Source organism: Salmo trutta, unplaced genomic scaffold (assembly GCF_901001165.1).
Source record: "Salmo trutta unplaced genomic scaffold, fSalTru1.1, whole genome shotgun sequence".
In the NCBI taxonomy this organism is placed as follows: Eukaryota; Metazoa; Chordata; class Actinopteri; order Salmoniformes; family Salmonidae; genus Salmo; species Salmo trutta.
The window spans coordinates 350,925-376,955 of NW_021822691.1; the positions used below are offsets into that span (position 1 = coordinate 350,925).

Sequence of the window (26,031 nt, forward strand, 5' to 3'; positions counted from 1 at the left end):
TGAATGTTTTCAACCAAATACAATGTTTTTAGTTTGTAGACGCATTTAAGACTAGTTTATTGTTAATTAACCATTCGAGACACTGACTGTAACACCTTACTAAAGAGTCTCAGTGAGCTCACTGGCTGTAGGCGCGGATGTGTAGAATGTGCAATCATCAGAATACGTAGTCATTTTTAGCTTCTTCTTGAAAGACCAGTGGCAAATAATTAGTCAAAATAGAGAAGAGTAACGGCCCAAGGCAACTGCCCTGAGGGACACCACACTGGACATATCTGACGTTAGAGAAGCTTCCAGTAAAGAACATTCTCTGGACTGCTCTGTGGGACAGCTCACTGTACATATCTGATGTTAGAGAAGCTTCCAGTAAAGAACATTCTCTGGACTGCTCTGTGGGACACCACACTGGACATATCTGATGTTAGAGAAGCTTCCAGTAAAGAACGTTCTCTGGACTGCTCTGTGGGACAGCTCACTGTACATATCTGACGTTAGAGAAGCTTCTGATAAAGAACGTTCTCTGGACTGTTCTGAGGGACAGCTCACTGTACATATCTGATGTTAGAGAAGCTTCCAGTAAAGAACGTTCTCTGGACTGCTCTGTGGGACAGCTCACTGTACATATCTGACGTTAGAGAAGCTTCTGATAAAGAACGTTCTCTGGACTGTTCTGAGGGACAGCTCACTGTACATATCTGATGTTAGAGAAGCTTCCAGTAAAGAACATTCTCTGGACTGCTCTGACGGACAGCTCACTGTACATATCTGATGTTAGAGAAGCTTCCAGTAAAGAACACTCTCTGGGTTCTGTTGGCTAATTAACTCTCCAACCATATGATGGCAGGTGATGTAAAGCCAAAGCAAGTGAGTTTCTTCAATAACAATTTATGATCAATAACATCAAAGGCTGCACTGAAATCTAACAATACAGCTCTAACTATCATCTCATTGTCTATTTCTTTTAACCAATCATCTGTCATGTGAGTCAGTGCAGTACAAGTTGAGTTCCCTTCTCTATATGCATGCTGAAAGTCAGTCGTTAATTTGTTCTCTGAAAAATAGCGTTGTATTTGTTCAAACAAAATTCTCTCCATCAGTTTACTAAAGATCAGACCGCAAACTGTACGGTCGGCCGTTAGAGCTATTTTTTAGGTAGTGAAATCACTTTAGCTTCCTTCCACGTCCATGGACACACACACACACTCCTTTAGGATTTGGTTAAAGACATGGCAAATAAAGAGTGGCAATACAGTCTGCTACCATTCTCAATAGTTTCTCATCAAGGTTGTCTATACCTGGAGGCTTATCATTATTGATGGGGAAACAGTTTTTCTCCTCTCTCTCTAACACTAACTTTACCAATACACAAATATGATGGTTCACCTGCTGCCATTTCACTTCTGAGTTTGTCCACTTTAACAGTGAAACGATTGGCTACATCAGAAACGATGGAGATGGGAGTCACAAAACTTCTAAACCAATCAACTGAGCAAGACATACCGTATCCCAACGTGCAGGACTCAGCTTTGTCGAAGCGGATTAGCTTGGTGGTTTTGGGACGTATCTCAATCTCTTTGTAGAGCTGCAGAAAACAACAGGAGGATACAATCAGTCTTACCCGTGACACATGTATATCAGGTCATTTGTACTCCTTTGGCCCATTGAGTTGAAGCCCAGGCATTAGCTCAGGGAGCCAACGCAATTATTGGGGTGTCAGTCAAGGTTACTGATCATGTTAGGTGAGTTCAGCAAACCACAAGTTAGATACCTGTATTAGAGATTATAATGGATATCTGTATTAGAGATTATGATGGATATCTGTATTAGAGATTATGATGGATATCTGTATTAGAGATTATGATGGATATCTGTATTAAAGATTATGATGGATATCTGTATTAGAGATTTTGATGGATATCTGTATTAGAGATTATGATGGATATCTGTATTAGAGTCCATGATAGATATCTGTATTAGAGGTCATGTTAGATATCTGTATTAGAGGTTATGATAGATATCTGTATTAGAGGTCACATTAGATATCTGTATTAGAGATTATGAAAGATATCTGTATTCGAGATCATGATAGATATCTGTATTAGAGATCATGTTAGATATCTGTATTAGAGATCATGTTAGATATCTGTATTAGTGGTTATGATAGATATCTGTATTAGAGTTCACGTTCGATATCTGTATTAGAGGTCACGTTAGATATCTGTATTAGAGATTATGATAGATATCTGTATTAGAGATCACATTAGATATCTGTATTAGAGGTCACGTTAGATATCGGTATTAGAGGTCATGTAAGATATCTGTATTAGTGGTCATGATAGATATCTGTATTAGAGATTATGATAGATATCTGTATTAGAGGTTATGATAGATATCTGTATTAGAGATCACATTAGATATCTGTATTAGAGATCACATTAGATATCTGTATTAGAGATTATGATAGATATCTGTATTAGAGGTCATGTTAGATATCTGTATTAGAGATTATGATTGATATCTGTATTAGAGGTCACGTTAGATATCTGTATTAGAGATTATGAAAGATAATCTGTATTAGAGGTTATGATGATATCTGTATTAGAGATCACATTAGATATCTGTGTTAGAGATCACATTAGATATCTGTGTTAGAGATCACATTAGATATCTGTATTAGAGATCATGTTAGATATCTGTATTAGAGATCACATTAGATATCTGTATTAGAGATTACATTAGATATCTGTATTAGAGATCATGTTCTACAGTGCATTCGGAAAGTATTCAGACCCCTTGACATTTTCCACATTTTGTTACGTTACAGCCTTATTCTAAAATGGATTAAATAGATTTACCCCTCATTAATCTACACACAATACCTCATAATGACAAAGCAAAAACAGTTTTTTCGATTTTTTTTCAAATTTATTAAAATAAAAAACTAAAATATAAATTTAACATAAGTATTGAGGCCTTTTACTCAGTACTTTGATAAAGCACCATTGGCAGCGATTACAGCCTCAAGTCTTCTTGGGTATAACGTTACAAACTTGGCACACCTGTATTTAGGGAGTTTCTCCCATTCTTCTCTGTAGATCCTCTCAAGCTCTGTCAGGTTGGATGGGGAGCGTCGCTGCACAGCTATTTTCAGGTCTCTCCAGAGATGTTCGATCGGGTTCAAGTCCGGGCTCTGGTTGGGCCACTCAAGGACATTCAGAGACTTGCCCCGAAGCCACTCCTGCATTGTCTTGGCTGTGTGCTTAGGGTCATTGTCCTGTTGGAACGTGAACCTTCACCCCAGTCTGAGGTCCTGAGCGCTCTGGAGCAGGTTTTCATCAAGGATCTCTCTGTACTTTGCTCCGTTCATCTTTCCCTCGATCCTTACAAGTTTCCCAGTCCCTGCTGCTGAAAAACATCCCCACAGCATGATTCTGCCTCCACCATGCTTCACCGTAAGGATGGTGCCATGTTTCCTCCAGATCTGATGCTTGGCATTCAGGCCAAAAAGTTCACTATTGGTTTCATCAGACCAGAGAATCTGGTTTCTCATGGTCTGAGAGACCTTTAGGTGCCTTTTTGCAAACTCCAAGCGGACTGTCATGTGCCTTTTACTGCAGAGAAGCATCCGTCTGGCCACTCTACCATAAAGACCTTATTGGTAGAGTGCTGCAGAGATGGTGGTCCCTCTGGAAGGTTCTCCCATCTCCACAGAGGAACTCTGGAGTGACCATCGGGTTCTTGGGCACCTTGCTGACCAAGGCCCTTCTCCTCCGATTGCTCAGTTTGGCCGGGCGGCCAGCTCTAGGAAGAGTCTTGATAGTGCCAAACTTCTTCCATTTAAGAATGATGGAGTCCACTGCTGGAGAAATGTTCTGTCTCGGAGATCTGTACCTCGACACAATCCTGTCTCGGAGCTCTACGGACAATCCCTTCGACGTCATGTCTTGGTTTTTCCTCTGACATGCACTGTGAACTCTGGGACCTTATATAAACAAGTATGTGCCTTTCCAAATCATGTCCAATCAATTGAATTTACTACAGGTGGAAACATCTCTAGGATGGTCAATGGAAACAGGATGCAGCTGAGCGAAGGGTTGGAATACTTATGTAAATAAAATATTTCAGTTTTTTATTTTTAATACATTTGTCATTATGGGGTATTGTGTGTAGATTGATGAGGATTTTTTATTTATTTAATCCATTTCAGAATAAGGCTGTAATGTAACAAAATATAGAAAAAGGGAAGGGGTCTGAATACTTTACAAATGCCCTATATATCTGTGTTAGAGATCACAGATGGTTGTTAAATGTCTCAGCATCTCAACATCACTACAAGCAATCTTACGATTGCGCTTCAAGAGTTAACAGTCGGAAAGCTATGACCTCAAATCCCATATCAAATATTTTCTATAAGTCCTTTAACAACTAGACTCTGATGTGGCCATGCTTGAAGTATCACAGCATTCCAGTTTTTAACGACCCAAACCTCACCCCAACCCTACACCCCAAAAACAAAGAATGTGTGTGTTTGCCCAGCAGCTTTCTTTAACGTTACTGCTACTTTTGACCTCTTAGTGGCCCCAGCAGTGGCTACATGTGAACACACAGCTGTGTGTATGAATACCCAAACTGAAACAGTAGCCTAGTGTGTTTAAGTCACCATGGATAAATACTAATGTCATATTACAGAGAGAGAGAGAGAGAGAGAGAGAGAGAGTGTGTGTGTGTGTGTGTGTGTGTGTGTGTGTGTGTGTGTGTGTGTGTGTGTGTGTGTGTGTGTGTGTGTGTGTGTGTGTGTGTGTGTGTGTGTGTGTGTGTGTATGTGTGTGTGTGTGTGTGTGTGTGAGAGAGAGAGAGAGATGGAGGAAGATGGAGAGATGGAGGAAGAGAGTGAGAGAGAGGGATGGATGGAAAGACAGAGGAAAATCATCTGCATTATTGACTTGTACATTTCCTCAGTGAAAACAATGTACTGAGTAAATGTCAAATAGCTTTTTACCAAATTACCATGCAGCAGACCACATATTCACCCATTATTTATTTAACTAGGCAAGTCAGTTAAGAACAAATTCTTATTTACAATGACAGCTTAGGAACAGTGGGTTAACTGCCTTGTTCAGGGGCAGAAGGACAGATCTTTACCTTGTCAGCTCGGGGATTCGAACTAGCAACCTTTCGGTGACTGGCCCAACACTCTAAACATTAGGCTACCTGCCACCTCAATTGACAAACAAACAAACAAACCAAAACAAAGGCAAAGTCTTGTCATGCTTTGTTGATTTCAAAAAAGCTAATGACTCAATTTGGGTCTGCTATACAAACTGATAGAAAGCAGTGTTGGGGGAAAAACATACAACATAAAATCCAAAACTGGATAAAATTGAGAAAAAAAACATACGTTTCATTCCACAGGTGTAGGGTTGCGGTGAGGTTAGGGTCGTTAAAAACTGGAATGCTGTGATGCAGCTTCAGACCCACCTTATTCAACATATATATCAACGAATTGACAAGGACACCAGAATCTGAAGTCAAATGTCTACTGCTTGCTGATGATCTGGTGCTTCTGTCACCAACTAAAGAGTTGGAGCACCTAGATCTTCTGAACAGATTCTGTCAGACCTGGGCCGAGACAGTAAATCTCAGTTGACAAAAATAATGGTGCTCCAAAATAGGTCAAGTTTGCAAGACCACAAATACAAATTCCATCTAGACATCGTTGCTCAAGAGCAGTGGTTCCCAAACTTTTTATAGTCCCGTACCCCTTCAAACATTCAACCTCCAGCTGTACCCCCTCTAGCACCAGGGTCAGCGCACTCCAGCTGTGTACCCCCTCTAGCACCAGGGTCAGCACACTCTCAAATGTTGTTTTTTGCCATCATTGTAAGCCTGCCACACACACACTATACGATACATTTATTAAACATTAGAATGAGTGTGAGTTTTTGTCACAACCCGGCTCGTGGGAAGTGACAAAGAGCTCTTATAGAACCAGAGCACAAATAATAATATAATAACAATCAATAATTTTGCTCTTTATTTAACCATCTTACAAATAAAACCTAATTTGTTCATCGAAAATTGTGAATAACTCACCACAGGTTAATGAGAAGGGTGTGCTTGAAAGGATGCACATAACTCTGCAATGTTGGGTTGTATTGGAGAGAGTCTCAGTCAACCTCCTTGGGATAGGGGGCAGTATTTTCACGTCCGGATGAAAAGCGTGCCCAAAGTAAACTGCCTGCTAATCAGGCCCAGAAGCTAGGATAGACAACACTCTAGAGTTTCCAAAACTGTTAAAATAATGTCTGTGAGTATAACAGAACTTATTTGGCAGGCGAAACCCCGAGGACAAACCATCCAGGAAAAATACAATTTGAGTTCACTGTGTTTTCTATTGGTTTTCTATGGGAAACTGGATTTATGAGGCACCTGGTTGCAGTTCCTATGGCTGCCACTAGATGTCAACATTCTTTAGAAATTGGTTGATGTTTTTCCTTTAAGAAATTAAGAAGTACGGCTATTCCGAATGAGTGTCAAGCCAAGTGGACTCTTTTGTTTGGGGCGTGTGACCTGGAGCTCGCTCCACTTTGATTTTACCCGCTATTGAACACAGTATATTCTGTCTTAAATTTTATCGATTATTTACATTTTAGGATACCTAAGGATGGATTAGGAAAGTTGTTTGAAATGTTTGGACCAAGTTTACAGGTAAGTTATTAGATCATTTGTAGTCATGTTGGGCGAGTTGGAACCTGTGTTTTTCTGAATCAAATGCGCCAAATAAATGGACATTTTGGGGATATTAAAAAGGAGTTTATCGAACCAAAGGACCATTTGTGATGTTTCTGGGACATATTGGAGTGCCAACAGAAGAAGAACTTCAAAGGTAAGGCATGAATTATATCGTTATTTCTGACTTTCGTGTCGCACCTGCTTGGTTGAAATATGATTTTCATGCATTTGTATGGTGGGGTTCTGTCCTCAGATAATCGCATGGTTTGCTTTCGCCGTAAAGTCTTTTTGAAATCTGACACGGTGGCTGGATTAACAAGAAGTTAAGCTTTATTTTGGTGTATTGCACTTGTGATTTTATGAAAGTTAAATATTTCAAATAATTTAATTTGAATTTCGCGCTCTGCTATTTCACCGGATGTTGTCGATGTTGTCGCTAGCGGAACGTCTAGCCGTAACAGGCTAAACATAGTGTCCACGGCGGTATATAGCCAAGGCTGTATGATTGCCACGTCAGTATGGTCGCCAAGGGCAGTATGGTCGCCACGGCAGTATGGTCGCCACGGCAGTATATAACCATGGCAGTATGGTCAATCAGGAATGAATTCCTTGCTTCCTTCTTAAACCTTCTTAGACATAACTAACCCAGGGAAATACTGGTAGCTGGGATGTTCACCATCACTTCACCCACCCTCTTTACAGTTAAAGCCGGAAGTTTACATACACCTTAACCAAATGCATTTAAACTCAGTTTTTTATTGTTCTGGGATTGATTTGCACTTTTTGCACCAAAGTACCTTCATCTCTAGGAGACAAAACGCGTCTCCTTCCTGAGTGGTATGACGGCTGTGTGGTCCCATGGTGTTTATACGTGCGTACTATTGTTTGTACAGATGAACGTGGTACCTTCAGGCATTTGGAAATTACTCCCAAGAATGAACCAGACTTGTGAAGGTCTACATTTTTTTTCTGAGGTCATGGCTGATTTCTTCTGATTTTCCCATGATGTTAAGCAAAGAGGCACTGAATTTGAAGGTAGGCCTTGAAATACATCCACAGGTACACCTCCAATTGACTCAAATGATGTCAATTAGCCTATCAGAATCTTCTAAAGCCATGACATCATTTTCTGGAATTTTCTTTTCCAAGCTGTTTAAAGGCACTGTCAACTTAGTGTATGTAAACTTCTGACCCACTGGAATTGCGATACAGTGAATTATAAGTGAAATAATGTCTGTAAACAATTGATGGAAAAATGACTTGTGTCATGGAAATAGTAGATGTCCTAACTGACTTGCCAAAACTATAGTTTGTTAACAAGAAATTTGTGGAGTGGTTGAAAAACGAGTTTTAATGACTCCAGCCTAAGTGTATGTAAACTTCCGACTTCAACTGTATTTCCGTCTGATCACACAGACACAAAAATAAATAAACTCCCATATCTATTGGATGAAATACCACCACCGTGAAGCATGGAGGAGGAGGAGGTGGGATGGTGTGGGGGTGCTTTGCTGGTGACACTGTAAGAGGCACATTATTTAGAATTCAAGGAACACTTAACCAGCTTGGCTACCACATCATTCTGCAGCGATACGCCATCCCATCTGGTTTGTGCTTAGCGGGACTACCATTTGTTTTTCAACAGGACAATAAACCAACACTCATCCAGGCTGTGTAAGGGCTATTTGACCAACAAGGAGAGTGATGGTGTGCTGCATCAGATGATCTGGCCTCCACAATCACACAACCTCAAACCATTTGAGACGGTTTGGGATGAGTTGGACCACAAAGTGAAGGAAAAGAAGCCAACAAGTGCTCAGCATATGTGGGAACTCCTTCAAGACTGTTGGAAAAGCATTCAAGGTGAAGCTGGTTGAGAGAATGCAAAGATTGTGCAAAGCTGTCATCAAGGCAAAAGGTGGCTACTTTGAAGAATCTGAAATATAATATCTATTTTGATTTGTTTAACACTTTTTGGTTACTAATGATTCCATATGTGTTATTTCATAGTTTTGATGTCTTCACTATTACACTACAATGTATAAAATAGTCAAAATAAAGAAAAAACCTGGAATGAATAGGTGTGTCCAAACTTATATATATGTGTATGTATATGTATGTATATATATATATTATATATTAATTTATTATTTATTATTTTTTTGACAAATTTGTAACCCCTTTTTTGGTGAAGGCACAAAACTATCTTCCATTATTTTTTTTTAAACTGGTACAGGTTACCTCTAGACAAGTCCTATGACACTTGTGGGAGTCGTAGTCTCCCCTTTCCATTGAGGGGTCATAATAGTTTTGTAGGCCAAACCGTTCGGACGCTACAGACGTTTTGAGATGGTTGCAATGCAAAAACAAAAAAACATATTTGTAGTTTAAACTAATGGATTTTCATGGGGATTTTAAAAAATTATGTTAATTGGATTCGACTCTAAGGGGATAAAAATAACCTTCAGAAAAACTACTATATTTATCATAGTGATTCAGGAGTAACATTGAAACTGAGTACTATCAACATTAGAATACTATAATGAAAACCCTGAAATTGCTGAAATAAGTAAATGAAATCGATAATGAGAGAATAGTTAGATTAACTGATCATTCAAATAGCAGTGAGAAAATAAATAACACCAAGTGAGATGGCACTATTTTGCAAAAAAGACAACAAAAATTTACCACCTTTTCACGTGTGGAAAATAATATGTTTTCACCTCACAAAAAACGTTCCACGTGAAAATAGAATTTCCATTTTCACATGTGAAAAAACTAATTTGCTTTTTCACATGTGAAAAAAACAAATTTGTATTTTCACATGTGAAAAAACAAATTTGCATTTTCACATGTGAAAAAATGAATTTACATTTTCACATGTGAAAAAATGAATTTGCATTTTTACATGTGAAAAAATAAATTTGTATTTTCACATGTGAAAAAATGAATTTGCATTTTCACATGTGAAAAGATGAATATGCATTTTCACATATGAAAAAATGCATGTGGTTTTTCCATAAGGGTACACAAAGATTGCACTCTGTTGAATAGGTTTATATATGAAAAATAACAGCACAGTGAATTAGGTTTTGGGGTTACAGTGTCTGTTTGTGGATCCTATTGAACCAGCATGACATATTCCTTCTATTCTCTCTCACCAGATCAGAGATGTCTTCTTCCAGTTTGGGAACATATAGCAGCAGCTGCTCCTCTACACACACCTTCAGACGCAGGTAGAAGTTTGACGGGTCTAGTTTATGGGCCTAGGGATGGAGAGGTAGAAGTTAGACAGGTCCTGTTTATGGGCCTAGGGATGGACAGGTAGAAGTTAGACAGGTCCAGAGAGAGAGAAAGAGAGAGATCATTTGCAAAGACATTAACACCAGGGCCAATTTGTTTATGTTAATATTGAAGAGTGCTGCTGAGATTGAAACCCTGGCTAAGATTGGGGTTATGAGGGCTTGGTTCCAGATGTCAGGGTTAAAAAAAAAGAACAGAAGGTATTAGCACACGTTTTTGTCTCCACATGTTGTTGTGTTACAAACGATCTACACAAAATAATCAGTAATGTGGAGGTGAAAGTTTTTGTTTTACATTTGTAAAATATATACATATATATGCACATGAAAAGTATTCCAAACCCTTGACTTTTTCCACATTTTGTTACGTTACAAGCTTACTCTAAAATTGAATCAATTTACACACAATAACCAATAATGACATCATAATACCCCATAATGACATCACAATACCCCATAATGACAAAGCAAAAACAGTTTTCTTTAGAAAAGTTAGCTAAATTATTTAAAACAAATTATAAACAGAAATACTTTATTATTTACATAAATCTTCAGACTCTTTGCTATGAGACTCGAAATTGAGCTCAGGTGCATCCTGTTTCCATTGATCATCCTTGAGATGTTTCTACAACTTGATGGGAGTCCACCTGGGGTAAATTAAATAGACTGGACATGATTTGGAAAGGCACACACCTGTCTGTATAAGGTCCCACAGTTGACAGTGCATGTCAGAGCAAAAACCAAGACATGAGGTCGAAGGAATTGTTCGTAGAGATCCGAGATAGGATTGGGTCGAGGCACAGATCTAGGAAAGGGTACCAAAGGGTACCAAAGAATGTCTGCAGCATTGAAAGTCCCCAAGAACACAGTGGACTCCATCATTCCTAGAGCTGGGAGGTGACCAAGTACCCGATGGTCACTATGACAGAGCTCCAGAGTATCCTCTGTGGAGACTAGAGAACCTTCGAGAAGGACAACCATCTCTGCAGCACTCCACCAATCAGGCCTTTTTGGTAGAGGGCCAGACGGAAGCCACTCCTCAGGCACATGACAGCATAAAAGGCACATGACAGTCCGCTTGGAGTTTGCCAAAAGGCACCTAAAGATTCTCAAACCATTAGAAACAAGATTCTCTGGTCTGATGAAACCAAGATTGAACTCTTTGGCCTGAATGTCAAGCGTCATGTCTGGTGGAAACCTGGCACCATTCCTACGATGAAGTATGGTGGTGGCAGCATCATGCTGTGGGCATGTTTTTCAGTGGCAGGGACTGGGGAACTTGTCAGGATCAAGGGAAAGATGAACGGAGCAAAGTACAGAGAGATCCTTGATGAAAACCTGCTCCAGAGCGCTCAGGACCTCAGACTGGGGGAAAGGTTAACCTTCCAACAGGACAACGACCCTAAACACACAGCCAAGACAATGCAGCAGAGGCTTCAGGACAAGTCTCTGAATGTCCTTGAAGGGTCCAGCCAGAGCCCGGACTTGTACCCGATTGAACATATCTGGAGAGACCTGAAAATAGCTATGCAGCGATGCTCCCCATCCAACCTGACAGAGCTTGAGAGGATCTGCAGAGAAGAATGGAAGAAACTCCCCAAATACAGGTGTGTCAATTTTGTAGCGTCATACCCAAGAAGACTCGATGTTGTAATCGCTGCAAAAGGTGCTTCAACAAGTACTGAGTAAAGGGTCTGAATACTTGTAAATGTGATATTTCAGGTTTTTTGGGGGAAAAACATTTGCAAAAAATCTATTTTTTATGAGGTATTGTGTGTAGATTGATGGGGGGGAAAAAATATTTAATCAATTTTAGAATAAGGCTGTAACGTATCAAAATGTTGAAAAATGTCAAGGGGTCTGAATACTTTCCAAATGCCGCTGTATATGAAAAATTAAACACTGATATACAGTATTCAACCTCCTAAATCAATATCTGACAGAATCACCTTTGACAGAGATTAAAATTACGAGTCTTTCTGGGTAAGCCTCTAAGAGCTTTGCATATTCTTCAAGCTCTGTCAAGTTGGTTGTTGACCCTTACTAGTCAGGAAGGACACCTGTATCGTTGTAGTGACTGGGTGTATTGATACATCATGTTTTTGATTCATCCTCAGATTTCTTCTATCACAGCCATTAAACTCCGTAACTGTTTTTAAAATCACCATTGGCCTCAGGGTGAAATCCCCGAGCAGTTTCCTTTCTCTCCGGCAACTGAGTTAGAAAGGACGCCTGTATCTTTGTAGTGACTGGGTGTATTGATACACCATCCAAAGTGGAATTAATACTTTCCCCAGGCTCCAAGGGATAATCAATGTCTGTTTTTTTTTCTTCTATCATCTATCAATAGATGCCCTTCTTTGCGAGGCATTGGAAAACCTCCCTGGTCTTTGTGGTTGAATCTGTGGTTGAAATTCACTGGTCGACTGAGGGATTTACATATAAGAAGAGAAGCGATCAGCTAGTAATTCAAAAATTATGTTAAACACTATTATTGCACACAGAGTCCATGCAACTTATTATGTGACTTGTTAAGTACACTTTTAAACCTGAACTTATTTGCCATCACAAAGCGGTTGAATACTTATTAACTCAAAACTTTTTTTAAATTAATTTGTAAACATTTCGAAAAAACATAATTTCGCTTTGACATTATGGGGTATTGTGTGTAGACTAGTGACAACCCCCCCCCCCCCCCGCCCTCTATTTAATCAATTTTAAATTCAGGCTGTAACACAACAAAATGTGGACAAAGTCAAGGGCTGTGAATACTTTGTTAAGGCACTGTAACCTACTCTCAGAATTAAATTAAAACGGTTTAAAGGTCCAGTGCAGTCAAAAATGAGATTTTCCTGTTCTTTATATATTTAGTTGTGTATATATATTTCCAGACTATAAGGTTGGAATAATACTGTGAAAAAGCTTTTAAAGTTTTAAAAAGACTGCCTGTTTTGGAGGCATTGAGTGTTGACCTGCCCACTCAGACCACTCCCAGACAGTCCTAGCAAAGTTATCGCTTGAGAAATTTCTCTTTGCTAAGAAGCTATTTTTGTTTCTTTTTGACCATTTTAATTAACAACAATCATAGTAAGGTACTTAATTTGTTAAACAGAAATGATATGATATTGAGATAAAAGCGGCTGCATTGGCCATTTGAAATTTTGTGTCACGTCTGCTCCTGCTCCTCCAGTACTAACCACCGGTCCTGGGATTCATAATTACGTACACCTGGCGCTCATCATTACGCGCACCTGGCGCTCATCATTACGCGTACCTTGCGCTCATCATTACGCACACCTGGCGCTCATCATTACGCACACCTGGCGCTCATCATTACGCACACCTGGCGCTCATCATTACGCGTACCTGGCGCTCATCATTACACACACCTGGAACTCATCATTATGCACACCTGGCGCTCATCATTATGCACACCTAGAACTCATCATTACGCACACCTGGCGCTCATCATTACGCACACCTGGCGCTCATCATTACGCGTACCTGGCGCTCATCATTACACACACCTGGAACTCATCATTATGCACACCTGGCGCTCATCATTATGCACACCTAGAACTCATCATTACGCACACCTGGCGCTCATCATTACGCACACCTGGCGCTCATCATTACACCCACCTGGAACTCATCATTACGCCCACCTGGAACTCATCATTACGCAGACCCGGAACTCATCATTACGCACACCTGGAACTCATCATTACGCCCACCTGTGATGATATTGAAGTTTCTTATAGAGTTACTGCTAAGCAATTAGGGTGAGTAAAACAGTCCCATCAAAACCACACCCATCATTATTATACTATGTACTTTTTACCCCTTTTTCGTGATATCCAATTGGTAGTTACAGTCTTGTCCCATTGCTGCAACTCCCATACGGACTCGGGAGAGGTGAAGGTCGAGAGCTATGCTTCCTCTGAAACACGACCCTGTGAAGCCGCATTGCTTCTTGACACACTGGTCGCTTAACCCGTAAGCCAGCCGCACCAACGTGTCGGAGGAAGAACCGTACAAGTGGCGACCGAAGTCAGCGTGCATGCGCCCGGCCCACCACAAGGAATCGCTAGAGCGCGATGGTGCAAGGGCATTCTGGCCAGCCAAACACTCCCCTAACCCAGACGACGCCGGGCCATTGACCCTCATGTGTCTCCCAGTCGCGGCCCGCTGCAACACAGCCTGGGATCGAACCCGGGTCTGTAGTGACGCCCCTTGCACTGCGATACAGTGCCTTAGACTGTTGCACTACTTGGGAGGCCACACCCATCATCATTATATTTCCCAACATGCTCTACTGCAGGTAGATTTTTTAGGATTGTTTTTAATGTCTGTGTTTTTGCATCCACATGGATTGATTTGGATTGATTTGATTGATTGATTATAGTGCTTCAAAGAAAACAATACAGAGTCTTGTATTAAAGCCCCTGTTGTTCAGGATGACTGTGTGCTCTCACTCTCTGTAGCCAATGTGAGTAAAACTTTTAAACAGGTTAACACTCACAAGGCTGCCGGCCCAGACGGAATACCAGGGCATGTTCTCAGAGAATGCGCACACCAGCTGGCAAGTGTCGTCACAGACATTTTCAATCTCTCCTTGTCCCAGTCTGTAATCCCAACATGTTTGAAGCTGACCACCATTGTCCCTGTTCCCAAGAACGCCAAGGTAACTTGAAATAAATGACTAACATCCTGTAGCGCTCACATCTGTAATTATGGAGTGCTTTGAAAAGGCTTCTCATGGCTCATATCAACACCATTATCCCAGACACCCTGGACCCACTCCAATTCACATACCATCCCAACAGATCCACAGATGACGCAATCTCAATTGTACTTAACGCTGCCCTCTCCCACCTGGACAAGTGAGGAAATAACTATGTGAGAATGCTGTTCATTGACTACAGCTCAGTGTTCAACACCATAGCTTGGGACCCTGGGACTGAACACCTCCATCGGTAACTGGATCCTGGACTTCCTGACTGGCCGGCCCAAGGCGGTGAGGGTAGGCAAAAATACCTCCGCCATGCTGACCCTCAACATGGGGGGCCACTCAGGGGTGCGTGCTTAGTCCCCTCCTGTACTGCCTGTTCACCCATGACTGTGTGGCCAATCACGACTACAACACCATCGTCAAGTTTGCTGACGACAAGACGGCGGTAGACCTGATCACCAACAACAACGAGACAGCCTATAGGGAGGAGGTCAGAGACTTGGCAGTGTGGTGCCAGGACAACAACCTCATCCTCAACGACAGTAAGACCAAGGAGCTGATTGTGGACTACAGGAGAAAGAGGGGGGAGCACGTCCCTGTCCATATCGACGGCACTGTAGTGGAACGGGTTGAGAGCTTCAAGTTCTTTGGTGTCTACATCACTAAGGACTTAACATAGTGCACACACACCCGAGCATTTGTGAAGAGAGCACGACAGCGCCCCTTCCCCCTCAGGAGGCTGAAAAGATTTGGCAGATCCACTTTAGGTTCTACTGCTGCACCATCGAGATAATCTTCACTAGCTGCCATCAAGGACTTCTGTATCAGGGGGTGTCGGAGGAAGGCCTTAAACATTGTCAGACTTCAGCCACCCAAGCCAGTTCACTCTGCTGCCTTCCGGCAAACGATTCCCGGAGCATAGGCTCTCGGAACAACAGGCTTCGAGACACTTTCTACCCACAAGCCATACAGCTGCAAAATAGCCATACGACTGCTACATAGCCATAAGACTGCTACATAGCCATAAGACTGCTACATAGCCATAAGACTGCTAAATAGCCATAAGACTGCTAAATAGCCATAAGACTGCTAAATAGCCATAATACTGATAAATAGTCATAATACTGATAAATAGCCATAAGACTGATAAATAAGACTGAATTGTTGATTAAATGGTTACACAGACTACGTGAGTTGACCATATTTTGCACTTACTATACACACTATATACACACACTCACTAGACTATATATACACACTATATACACACTCACTAGACTATATATACACAATATATACGCACTATATACACACTATATACACACTAACTAGACTATATATACACACTATATACACACTATATACACACTAACTAGACTATATATACACACTATATACACACTATATACACACTATAAACACACTCACTAGACTATATATACACACTATATACACACTATATACACACCATATACACACCATATACACACTATATACACACTCACGAGACTATATACACACACTATATACACACTAACTAGACTATATACACACACTATATACACACTAACTAGACTATATATACACACTATATATACACTATATACACACTATATACACACTCACTAGACTATATATTCACACTATATACACACTCACTAGACTATATATTCACACTATATACACACTCACTCACACACACTACACTGATACTCACACAAAGCCCCCACACATTCACATACACTACAAACACACACCGACATACATACACACACACACTTTTACACTCATACCTTCTGCTGCTACTCAGATTTTTTATTTTACTCTCATTATCTATCCTGATGTCTAGTCACTTTACCCTGCCTTCATGTACATATCTACCTCAAATACCTTATTATTATCTATCCTGATGTCTAGTCACTTTACCCTGCCTTCATGTACATATCTACCTCAAATACCTTATTATTATCTATCCTGATGTCTAGTCACTTTACCCTGCCTTCATGTACATATCTACCTCAAATACCTTATTATTATCTATCCTGATGCCTAGTGACTTTACCCTGCCTTCATGTATATACTGTATCTACGTCAAACACCTCGTAGCCCAGCTCATTGATCTGGTACAGGTACTTCCTGTATATAGCTCCACATTGATCTGGTACGGGTACTCCCTGTATATAGCTCCACATTGATCTGGTACTGGTACTCCCTGTATATAGCTCCACATTGATCTGGTACTTCCTGTATATAGCTCCACATTGATTTGGTACTGGTACTTCCTGTATATAGCTCCACATTGATCTGGTACTCCCTGTATATAGCTCCACATTGATCTGGTACTCCCTGTATATAGCTCCACATTGATCTGGTACTGGTACTTCCTGTATATAGCTCCACATTAATCTGGTACTTCCTGTATATAGCTCCACATTGATCTGGTACTCCCTGTATATAGCTCCACATTGATCTGGTACTCCCTGTATATAGCTCCACATTGATCTGGTACTGGTACTTCCTGTATATAGCTCCACATTGATCTGGTACTTCCTGTATATAGCTCCACATTGATCTGGTACTTCCTGTATATAGCTCCACATTGATCTGTTACTTCCTGTATATAGCTCCACATTGATCTGGTACTTCCTGTATATAGCTCCACATTGATCTGGTACTGGTACTTCCTGTATATAGCTCCACATTGATCTGGTACTTCCTGTATATAGCTCCACATTGATCTGTTACTTCCTGTATATAGCTCCACATTGATCTGGTACTTCCTGTATATAGCTCCACATTGATCTGTTACTTCCTGTATATAGCTCCACATTGATCTGGTACTTCCTGTATATAGATCCACATTGATCTGGTACTTCCTGTATATAGCTCCACATTGATCTGTTACTTCCTGTATATAGCTCCACATTGATCTGGTACTTCCTGTATATAGATCCACATTGATCTGGTACTTCCTGTATATAGATCCACATTGATCTGGTACTTCCTGTATATAGCTCCACATTGATCTGGTACTGGTACTTCCTGTATATAGCTACTCATTGATCTGGTACTCCCTGTATATAGCTCCACATTGATCTGGTACTTCCTGTATATAGATCCACATTGATCTGGTACTTCCTGTATATAGCTCCACATTGATCTGGTACTTCCTGTATATAGCTCCATTCTTTTGTATTTTATACCTCGTGTGTTACTATTCTATTTGTATTAACATGTTTTAACTCTGCATCGTTGGGAAGGGCTCGTACTCAAGCATTTCACGGTAAAGTGTACACCCGTTGTTTTCGGTGCATTTATCAAATAACGTTTTATTTTATTTTGATTTGATTGATTAATATTATGCAAAAAAAGCTAAATAACAAAAAAATCGAAACGAATCAATTAGATTTATTGTACTGAAATGGTTGTTCCGGTTAAAATGATGTAGGTAATTTCCTAACCCTGGCAGTCATTCTGAATGCAGGTGAATATAAATTCAAACTATTAGATATCTTAACTACGGCTGGATTCCAATAGAAATTACACATCACTTTGAAAGCCATCATAGTGGGACTTGCAGACCTAATGTGGCCTGTAAACCAGGAGTTTCCTAACACCACTGTGTTAAAGTAAGGCCTTATGATATATGTCAGGGTTTTCCAACCCTCTCCTCTGGAGTTATCGCTAGATTAACATGTAACGGCTGTCTTCGTCGTCAGATGAAACAGAGAAGTCATCGTCAGAAAAGGTGGACCTATACGCAGAGGAGGATGTGTTCATCATTAGTGTTTTAATAGAACAACGTGAACACTATACAAAAAAAACAAGAAAACTGACAGCCAACAGTCCTGTCAGGTGCAAACACTAACAGAAACACAATTACCCACAAAACCCAAAGGAAAAACATGCTCCTTATGTGTGACTCCCAATCAACAACAACGAACTTCAGCTGTGCCTGATTGGGAGCCACACATGGCCCAAAACAAAGAAATACAAAAACATAGAAAAAGGAACATAGAACTCCCGCCCAATGTAACACCCTGGCCTAACCAAAATAAAGAACAAAAACCCCTCTCTATGGCCAGGGCATTACATAACCCTAGAATAGAAATAACACTCATGGGAGTTATCTCTAGGTTAACACTAGAATAGAAGTAACACTCATGGGAGTTATCTCTAGATTAACACTAGAATTGAAGTAACACTCATGGGAGTTATCTCTAGATTAACACTAGAATAGAAATAACACTCATGGGAGTTATCTCCAGATTAACACTAGAATAGAAGTAACACTCATGGGAGTTATCTCTAGATTAACACTAGAATAGTGTCACGTCCTGACCAGTAAAGGGGCTGTTTGTTATTGTAGTTTGGTCAGGGCGTGGCAGGGGGTGTTTGTTTAGGGTGTTTCGGGGTTGTTTGGGTTATGTTCTATGTTAGTGTATTTCTATGTTATTTCTAGTTGGTCTATTTCTATGTGGTGTTTATTGGGTTGACCTTCAATTGGAGGCAGCTGCTTTTCGATGCCTCTGATTGAAGGTCCTATTTATAGGGGTGTTTGTTCTATGGGGGTTTGTGGGTAGTTATTTCCTGGGTTAGTGTTTGTTGCACCTGACGGGACTGTTTGGAGTCGTTTGTTTTTGTATACGTGTTTATTTTGTTTTTCCTTCTTCAAATAAAAAAAGATGATGAGTATCCATTTTCCCGCTGCGTTTTGGTCTGATCCCTATGACAACCGTGACAAATAGAAGTAACACTCATGGGAGTTATCTCCAGATTGACTCTAGAATAGAAGTAACACTCATGGGAGTTATCTCCAGATTGACTCTAGAATAGAAGTAACACTCATGGGAGTTATCTCTAGATTGACTCTAGAATAGAAGTAACACTCATGGGAGTTATCTCTAGATTGACTCTAGAATAGAAGTAACACTCATGGGAGTTATCTCTAGATTGACTCTAGAATAGAAGTAACACTCATGGGAGTTATCTCTAGATTGACTCTAGAATAGAAGTAACACTCATGGGAGTTATCTCTAGATTGACTCTAGAATAGAAGTAACACTCATGGGAGTTATCTCCAGATTGACTCTAGAATAGAAGTAACACTCATGGGAGTTATCTCTAGATTGACTCTAGAATAGAAGTAACACTCATGGGAGTTATCTCCAGATTAACACTAGAATATAAGTAACACTCAAGTCTAAGGCAGTATTAATTTGACACCACGGAGTGTTACATTAACACTCGTCATAATGTAACACTATAATCAGAGTAGTTTTGACACTCTGTAGAGTGGGACCATATGTACTCTGAGATAGTGTTAAAATTAACTCTTTAAATGTTGATTTAACACTGAAATAGTGTACTGTGTACAGGCTGGTTGTTAGGTGTAGTGTGTAACATGTATAATCTATGTAACGTCATCTAAGTAACCCACCTTGCAGACAGTGTCCAGCGTATCTTCTGCAGTCTCCCCTGGTTGAATGACGGCTAGCACAGGCTGGTCGTTAGGTAGACACACCCAGGACGGGGCCAGGTAGTCAGGAACCCAAATCTCACTGTCCACGCTGTCCTGGGGAATAATTTTCAATGAACCCTCCTCCTTCTGGATATGGAAATAGAGGTTTAAGGAGAAAGGGAATTAAAATGATAACAAACTAAATAAATACTATTACTGAAATACTCCATACTGTTACCTGAAATACTCCATACTATTACTGAAATACTCCATACTATTACTGAAATACTCCATACTATTACTGAAATACTCCATACTATTACTGAAATACTCCATACTATTACTGAAATACTCCATACTATTACTGAAATACTCCATACTATTACTGAAATACTCCATACTATTACTGAAATACTCCATACTATTACTGAAATACTCTATAATGTTACCTGAAATACTCCATACTATTACCTGAAATACTCTATAATGTTACCTGAAATACTCCATACTATTACCTGAAATACTCCATACTATTACCTGAAATACTCCATACTATTACCTGAAATACTCCATACTATTACCTGAAATACTCCATACTATTACTGAAATACTCTATAATGTTACCTGAAATACTCCATACTATTACCTGAAATACTCCATACTATTACTGAAATACTCCATACTATTACCTGAAATACTCCATACTATTACCTGAAATACTCCATACTATTACCTGAAATACTCCATACTATTACCTGAAATACTCCATACTATTACTGAAATACTCTATAATGTTACCTGAAATACTCCATACTATTACCTGAAATACTCCATACTATTACTGAAATACTCCATACTATTACCTGAAATACTCCATACCATTACCTGAAATACTCTATAATGTTACCTGAAATACTCCATACTATTACCTGAAATACTCCATACCATTACCTGAAATACTCTATAATGTTACCTGAAATACTCCATACTATTACCTGAAATACTCCATACTATTACCTGAAATACTCCATACTATTACCTGAAATACTCCATACTATTACTGAAATACTCCATACTATTACCTGAAATACTCCATACCATTACCTGAAATACTCTATAATGTTACCTGAAATACTCCATACTATTACCTGAAATACTCCATACCATTACCTGAAATACTCTATAATGTTACCTGAAATACTCCATACTATTACCTGAAATACTCTATAATGTTACCTGAAATACTCCATACTATTACCTGAAATACTCTATAATGTTACCTGAAATACTCCATACTATTACCTGAAATACTCTATACTGTTACCTGAAATACTCCATACTATTACCTGAAATACTCTATAATGTTACCTGAAATACTCCATACTATTACCTGAAATACTCTATAATGTTACCTGAAATACTCCATACTATTACCTGAAATACTCTATAATGTTACCTGAAATACTCCATACTATTACCTGAAATACTCTATAATGTTACCTGAAATACTCCATACTATTACCTGAAATACCTGTTAATACGACTGCCATCCTGCCTGTCACTAAGACTACCATCCTGCCAGACTCGCTGAATGTCCTTGAGTGGCCCAAACAGAGCCCAGACTTGAACCCGACTGAACATCTCTGGAGAGACCTGAAAATAGCTGTGCAGCAACACTCCCCATCCAACCTGGCAGAGTTTGAGAGGATCTGCAGAGAAGAATGGGAGAAACTCCCCAAATACAGGTGTGCCAAGAAGACTCGAGGCTGTAATCGCTGCCAAAGGTGCTTCAACAAAGTACTGAGTAAAGGGTCTGAATACTTATGTACATAAATGTAAAAAAACTGTTTCTGCTTTGTCATTATGGGGTATTGTGTGTAGAATAAGGCTGTAACAAATCTATCTATCTATCTATCTATCTATCTATCTATCTATCTATCTATCTATCTATCTATCTATCATCTATCTATCTATCTATCTATCTATCTATCTATCTATCTATCTATCTATCTATCTATCTATCTATCTATCTATCTATCTATCTACATTCTCTCTCTCTCTCTCTCTCTCTCTCTCTCTCTCTTTCTCTCTCTCTCTCTTTCTCTCTCCTTACTTCCCTCCTATCTCTTTGTTCCTCCATCCCTCCATCCCTACATCCCCATCTATCCAATTCCCATCCCGTCTGTCTCTCCTTTCCATCTATCCATCATCCCATCCCTCGGTACCATCTCCATCTGTCCGCTGGTAGTGTGTCAGTCTACCTCGGTGGTCCCCTGTTTAACTGTGTGTGTGTGTGAAAGAAAGATAGATGGGGGAGTCCACACTCACGCAGACAGGGGGTATCTCACACACAGAGAGAGAGAGAGAGAGAGAGAGAGAGAGAGACAGACAGACAGACAGACAGACAGACAGACAGACAGACAGACAGACAGACAGACAGACAGACAGACAGACAGACAGACAGACAGACAGACAGAAGGTGGGGGAGGGAGAGAGACAGAGAGAGATAAGGTAGGGGAGGGAGAGAGACAGAGAGAGACAGAGACAGAGAGAGATAAGGTAGGGGAGAGAGAGAGACAGAGAGAGAGAGAGAGAGAGAGAAGGTGGGGGAGGGAGGGAGAGAGACAGAGAGAGAGAGAGAAGGTGGGGGAGGGAGAGAGACAGAGAGAGAGAGAGAGAGAGAGAGAGAGAGTGAAGGTGGGGGAGGGAGGGAGAGAGACAGAGAGAGAGAGAGAGAGAGAGAGAGAGAGAGAAGGTGGGGGAGGGAGAGAGACAGACAGAGAGAGAGAGAGAAGGTGGGGGAGGGAGAGAGACAGACAGAGAGAGAGAGAGAAGGTGGGGGAGAGAGAGAGACAGACAGAGAGAGAGATAAGGTAGGGGAGAGAGAGGTAACACCAGACAGACAGAGTGAACTCCCCCTACTCCCTGTACCATCTGGCTCCCCTCCTGGTCCTAGCCCACCAAGGAAGACTGTTCCCATCTACCCAGCTCTCACACACACTAGTGGGGGATGGACAGAAGGCCAGCTGCATGGTATTGTAACATACACATCCCACTCACCTAACCTAACTTTGGAGAGAGTCTCGACCCCCCGCATCCCCTCTGCCAGAACACACAGTATGGTACATGTGGTGTGTGTGTGGAGAGAACTCTAACCCCCACAATCCCAGTGGGGCTTTACATAATGTGTGTGTGAGTGTGTTTCCATCTGCAGATAGGTGAGAGTGACAGCAGGCTCTTCCCTTGTTCATGAAATATGGAGCTTACTGTGCTGTCTTCGCTGCTCTCACACACACAGAGTCCTCTCTAGTTCTCTCTAGCTGTGTCCTCAGATGAACCCTCTTTCTCTCACAACTCTCTCTCTCTCTGTCACTGGGTTCTCTCTAGCTGTGTCCTCAGGAAAGCATCCCGCTCTCTCTGTCACTGGGTTCTCTCTAGCTGTGTCCTCAGGAAAGCATCCCGCTCTCTCTGTCACTGGGTTCTCTCTAGCTGTGTCCTCAGATGAACCCTCTTTCTGTCACAGCTGTTCCATGTCACCTTTAGAGGTAAAATATGCTTTTGACTCTTACCGATTTCTCACTGGCCGTATCTTCAAACATTCTCTCCGTTGGTTTGATCACTGGTTCCCCTCCAGCAACAAACACCTGCAAACACACACACACACACACACGCACGCACGCACGCACGCACACAGACAGACAGACAGACAGACAGACAGACAGACAGACAGACAGACAGACAGACAGACAGACAGACAGACAGACAGACGCACGCACGCACGCACGCACGCACACACACACACACACCATAACATTAGATAGATTAACAGCAGACAACAAACACATACGTTGGCTAAAGTAGTAATAAACTGGTCAAAGTGACTATTTCCAAAACGACACATGTTGTTTTCTTCATTATTTGTGGTATCCAGGAAATAAGGGTTAAGGGTTAAAGGTCAGGGGTCAGGGTTAAAATTCAAAAAGGTGACTAACCTGGTTGATGCTGGGTCGACCTTTAACCTTCTTCTTAGATGTGGTGTCCAGCCCCCAGAGGGAAGAGAAGCGACTCCGACGTTTACTAGAGGGGCGGGGCATAGCCTGGGACCGCTTCCTCACCGCGCTCTCTGTGCGTACCACCACCTGAGGTTCAGATCAATATATTGATTGATTAGAAGAGTGACTGTCTGTTTATTGTTTCTGATTGATTGATTAGAAGAGTGACTGTCTGTTTATTGTTTCTGATTGATTGATTAGAAGAGTGACTGTCTGTTTATTGTTTCTGATTGATTGATTAGAAGAGTGACTGTCTGTTTATTGTTTCTGATTGATTGATTAGAAGAGTGACTGTCTGTTTATTGTTTCTGATTGATTGATTAGAAGAGTGACTGTCTGTTTATTGTTTCTGATTGATTGATTAGAAGAGTGACTGTCTGTTTATTGTTTCTGATTGATTGATTGGAAGAGTGACTGTCTGTTTATTGTTTCTGATTGATTGATTGGAAGAGTGACTGTCTGTTTATTGTTTCTGATTGATTGATTGGAAGAGTGACTGTCTGTTTATTGTTTCTGATTGATTGATTGATTGATTGATTGATTGATTGATATCTGTGTTACATCATATTCTCAACAATCTATTCAGATCAATAGATTCTAGACTGATTGGCTGAGTAGGCATGGCGCCTTAATGGCAGCATAGCGTAATCGCTCCTGTAAATATTATAATATTAGTCAAAATATATAATATTCTAATGTACAATTATAATATTATATATATATATATATATAATATTCTAATGTACAATTATAATATTATATTAGTCATAATAATATAATAGAATTATAATATATATATATAATATTATAATATACAATTATAATATATATATATATACACACAATTATAATATATATAATTTTACAATATACAATTAGAATATTATATTAGTCATTTTGCTAGAATTTTTTTAACATTTTTTTTTTTAATTAACAATGAATATAATTACAATAGAGTATGTCTAAATGTCTTAAACCACCATGGTGTTTCAAAACTGTCAAGTCAGTTGGTTGGTTTGACTAGCTAGCTAGCTAACATTAGCTAGTTGGTTTGGCTAGCTAGCTAGCTAACGTTAGCTAGTTGGTTTGGCTAGCTAGCTAGCTAACATTAGCTAGTTGGTTTGACTAGCTAGCTAGCTAACATTAGCTCGTTGGTTTGACTAGCTAGCTAGCTAACATTAGCTAGTTGGTTTGGCTAGCTAGCTAGCTAACATTAGCTAGTTTGGTTTGATTAGCTAGCTAGCTAACATTAGCTAGTTTGGTTTGATTAGCTAGCTAGCTAACATTAGCTAGTTGGTTTGACTAGCTAGCTAGCTAACATTAGCTAGTTGGTTTGACTAGCTAGCTAGCTAACATTAGCTAGTTGGTTTGACTAGCTAGCTAGCTAACATTAGCTAGCTGGTTTGACTAGCTAGCTAGCTAACATTAGCTAGTTGGTTTGACTAGCTTGCTAGCTAACATTAGCTAGTTGGTTTGACTAGCTTGCTAGCTAACATTAGCTAGTTGGTTTGACTAGCTAGCTAGCTAACATTATCTAGTTGGTTTGACTAGCTAGCTAGCTAACATTATCTAGTTGGTTTGATTAGCTAGCTAGCTAACATTAGCTAGTTGGTTTGACTAGCTAGCTAGCTAACATTAGCTAGCTGGTTTGGCTAGCTAGCTAGCTAACATTAGCTAGTTGGTTTGACTAGCTAGCTAGCTAACATTATCTAGTTGGTTTGACTAGCTTGATAGCTAACATTAGCTAGTTGG

General features: G+C 40.2%; 1 protein-coding gene across 1 annotated transcript in view; it reads right to left on the bottom strand.

Moving 5' to 3' along the window:
• Positions 1 to 26,031, bottom strand: part of LOC115183645 (T-lymphoma invasion and metastasis-inducing protein 1) — a gene marked incomplete in the record, with an annotated part of 77,997 nt that overhangs the window by 47,419 nt on the left and 4,547 nt on the right. Inside the window, 5 exon segments of the mRNA XM_029744752.1 lie at positions 1,501 to 1,582; positions 9,894 to 9,998; positions 20,207 to 20,374; positions 23,797 to 23,871; positions 24,220 to 24,366. Of these exon segments, the coding sequence (XP_029600612.1) occupies positions 1,501 to 1,582; positions 9,894 to 9,998; positions 20,207 to 20,374; positions 23,797 to 23,871; positions 24,220 to 24,366 (577 nt within the window).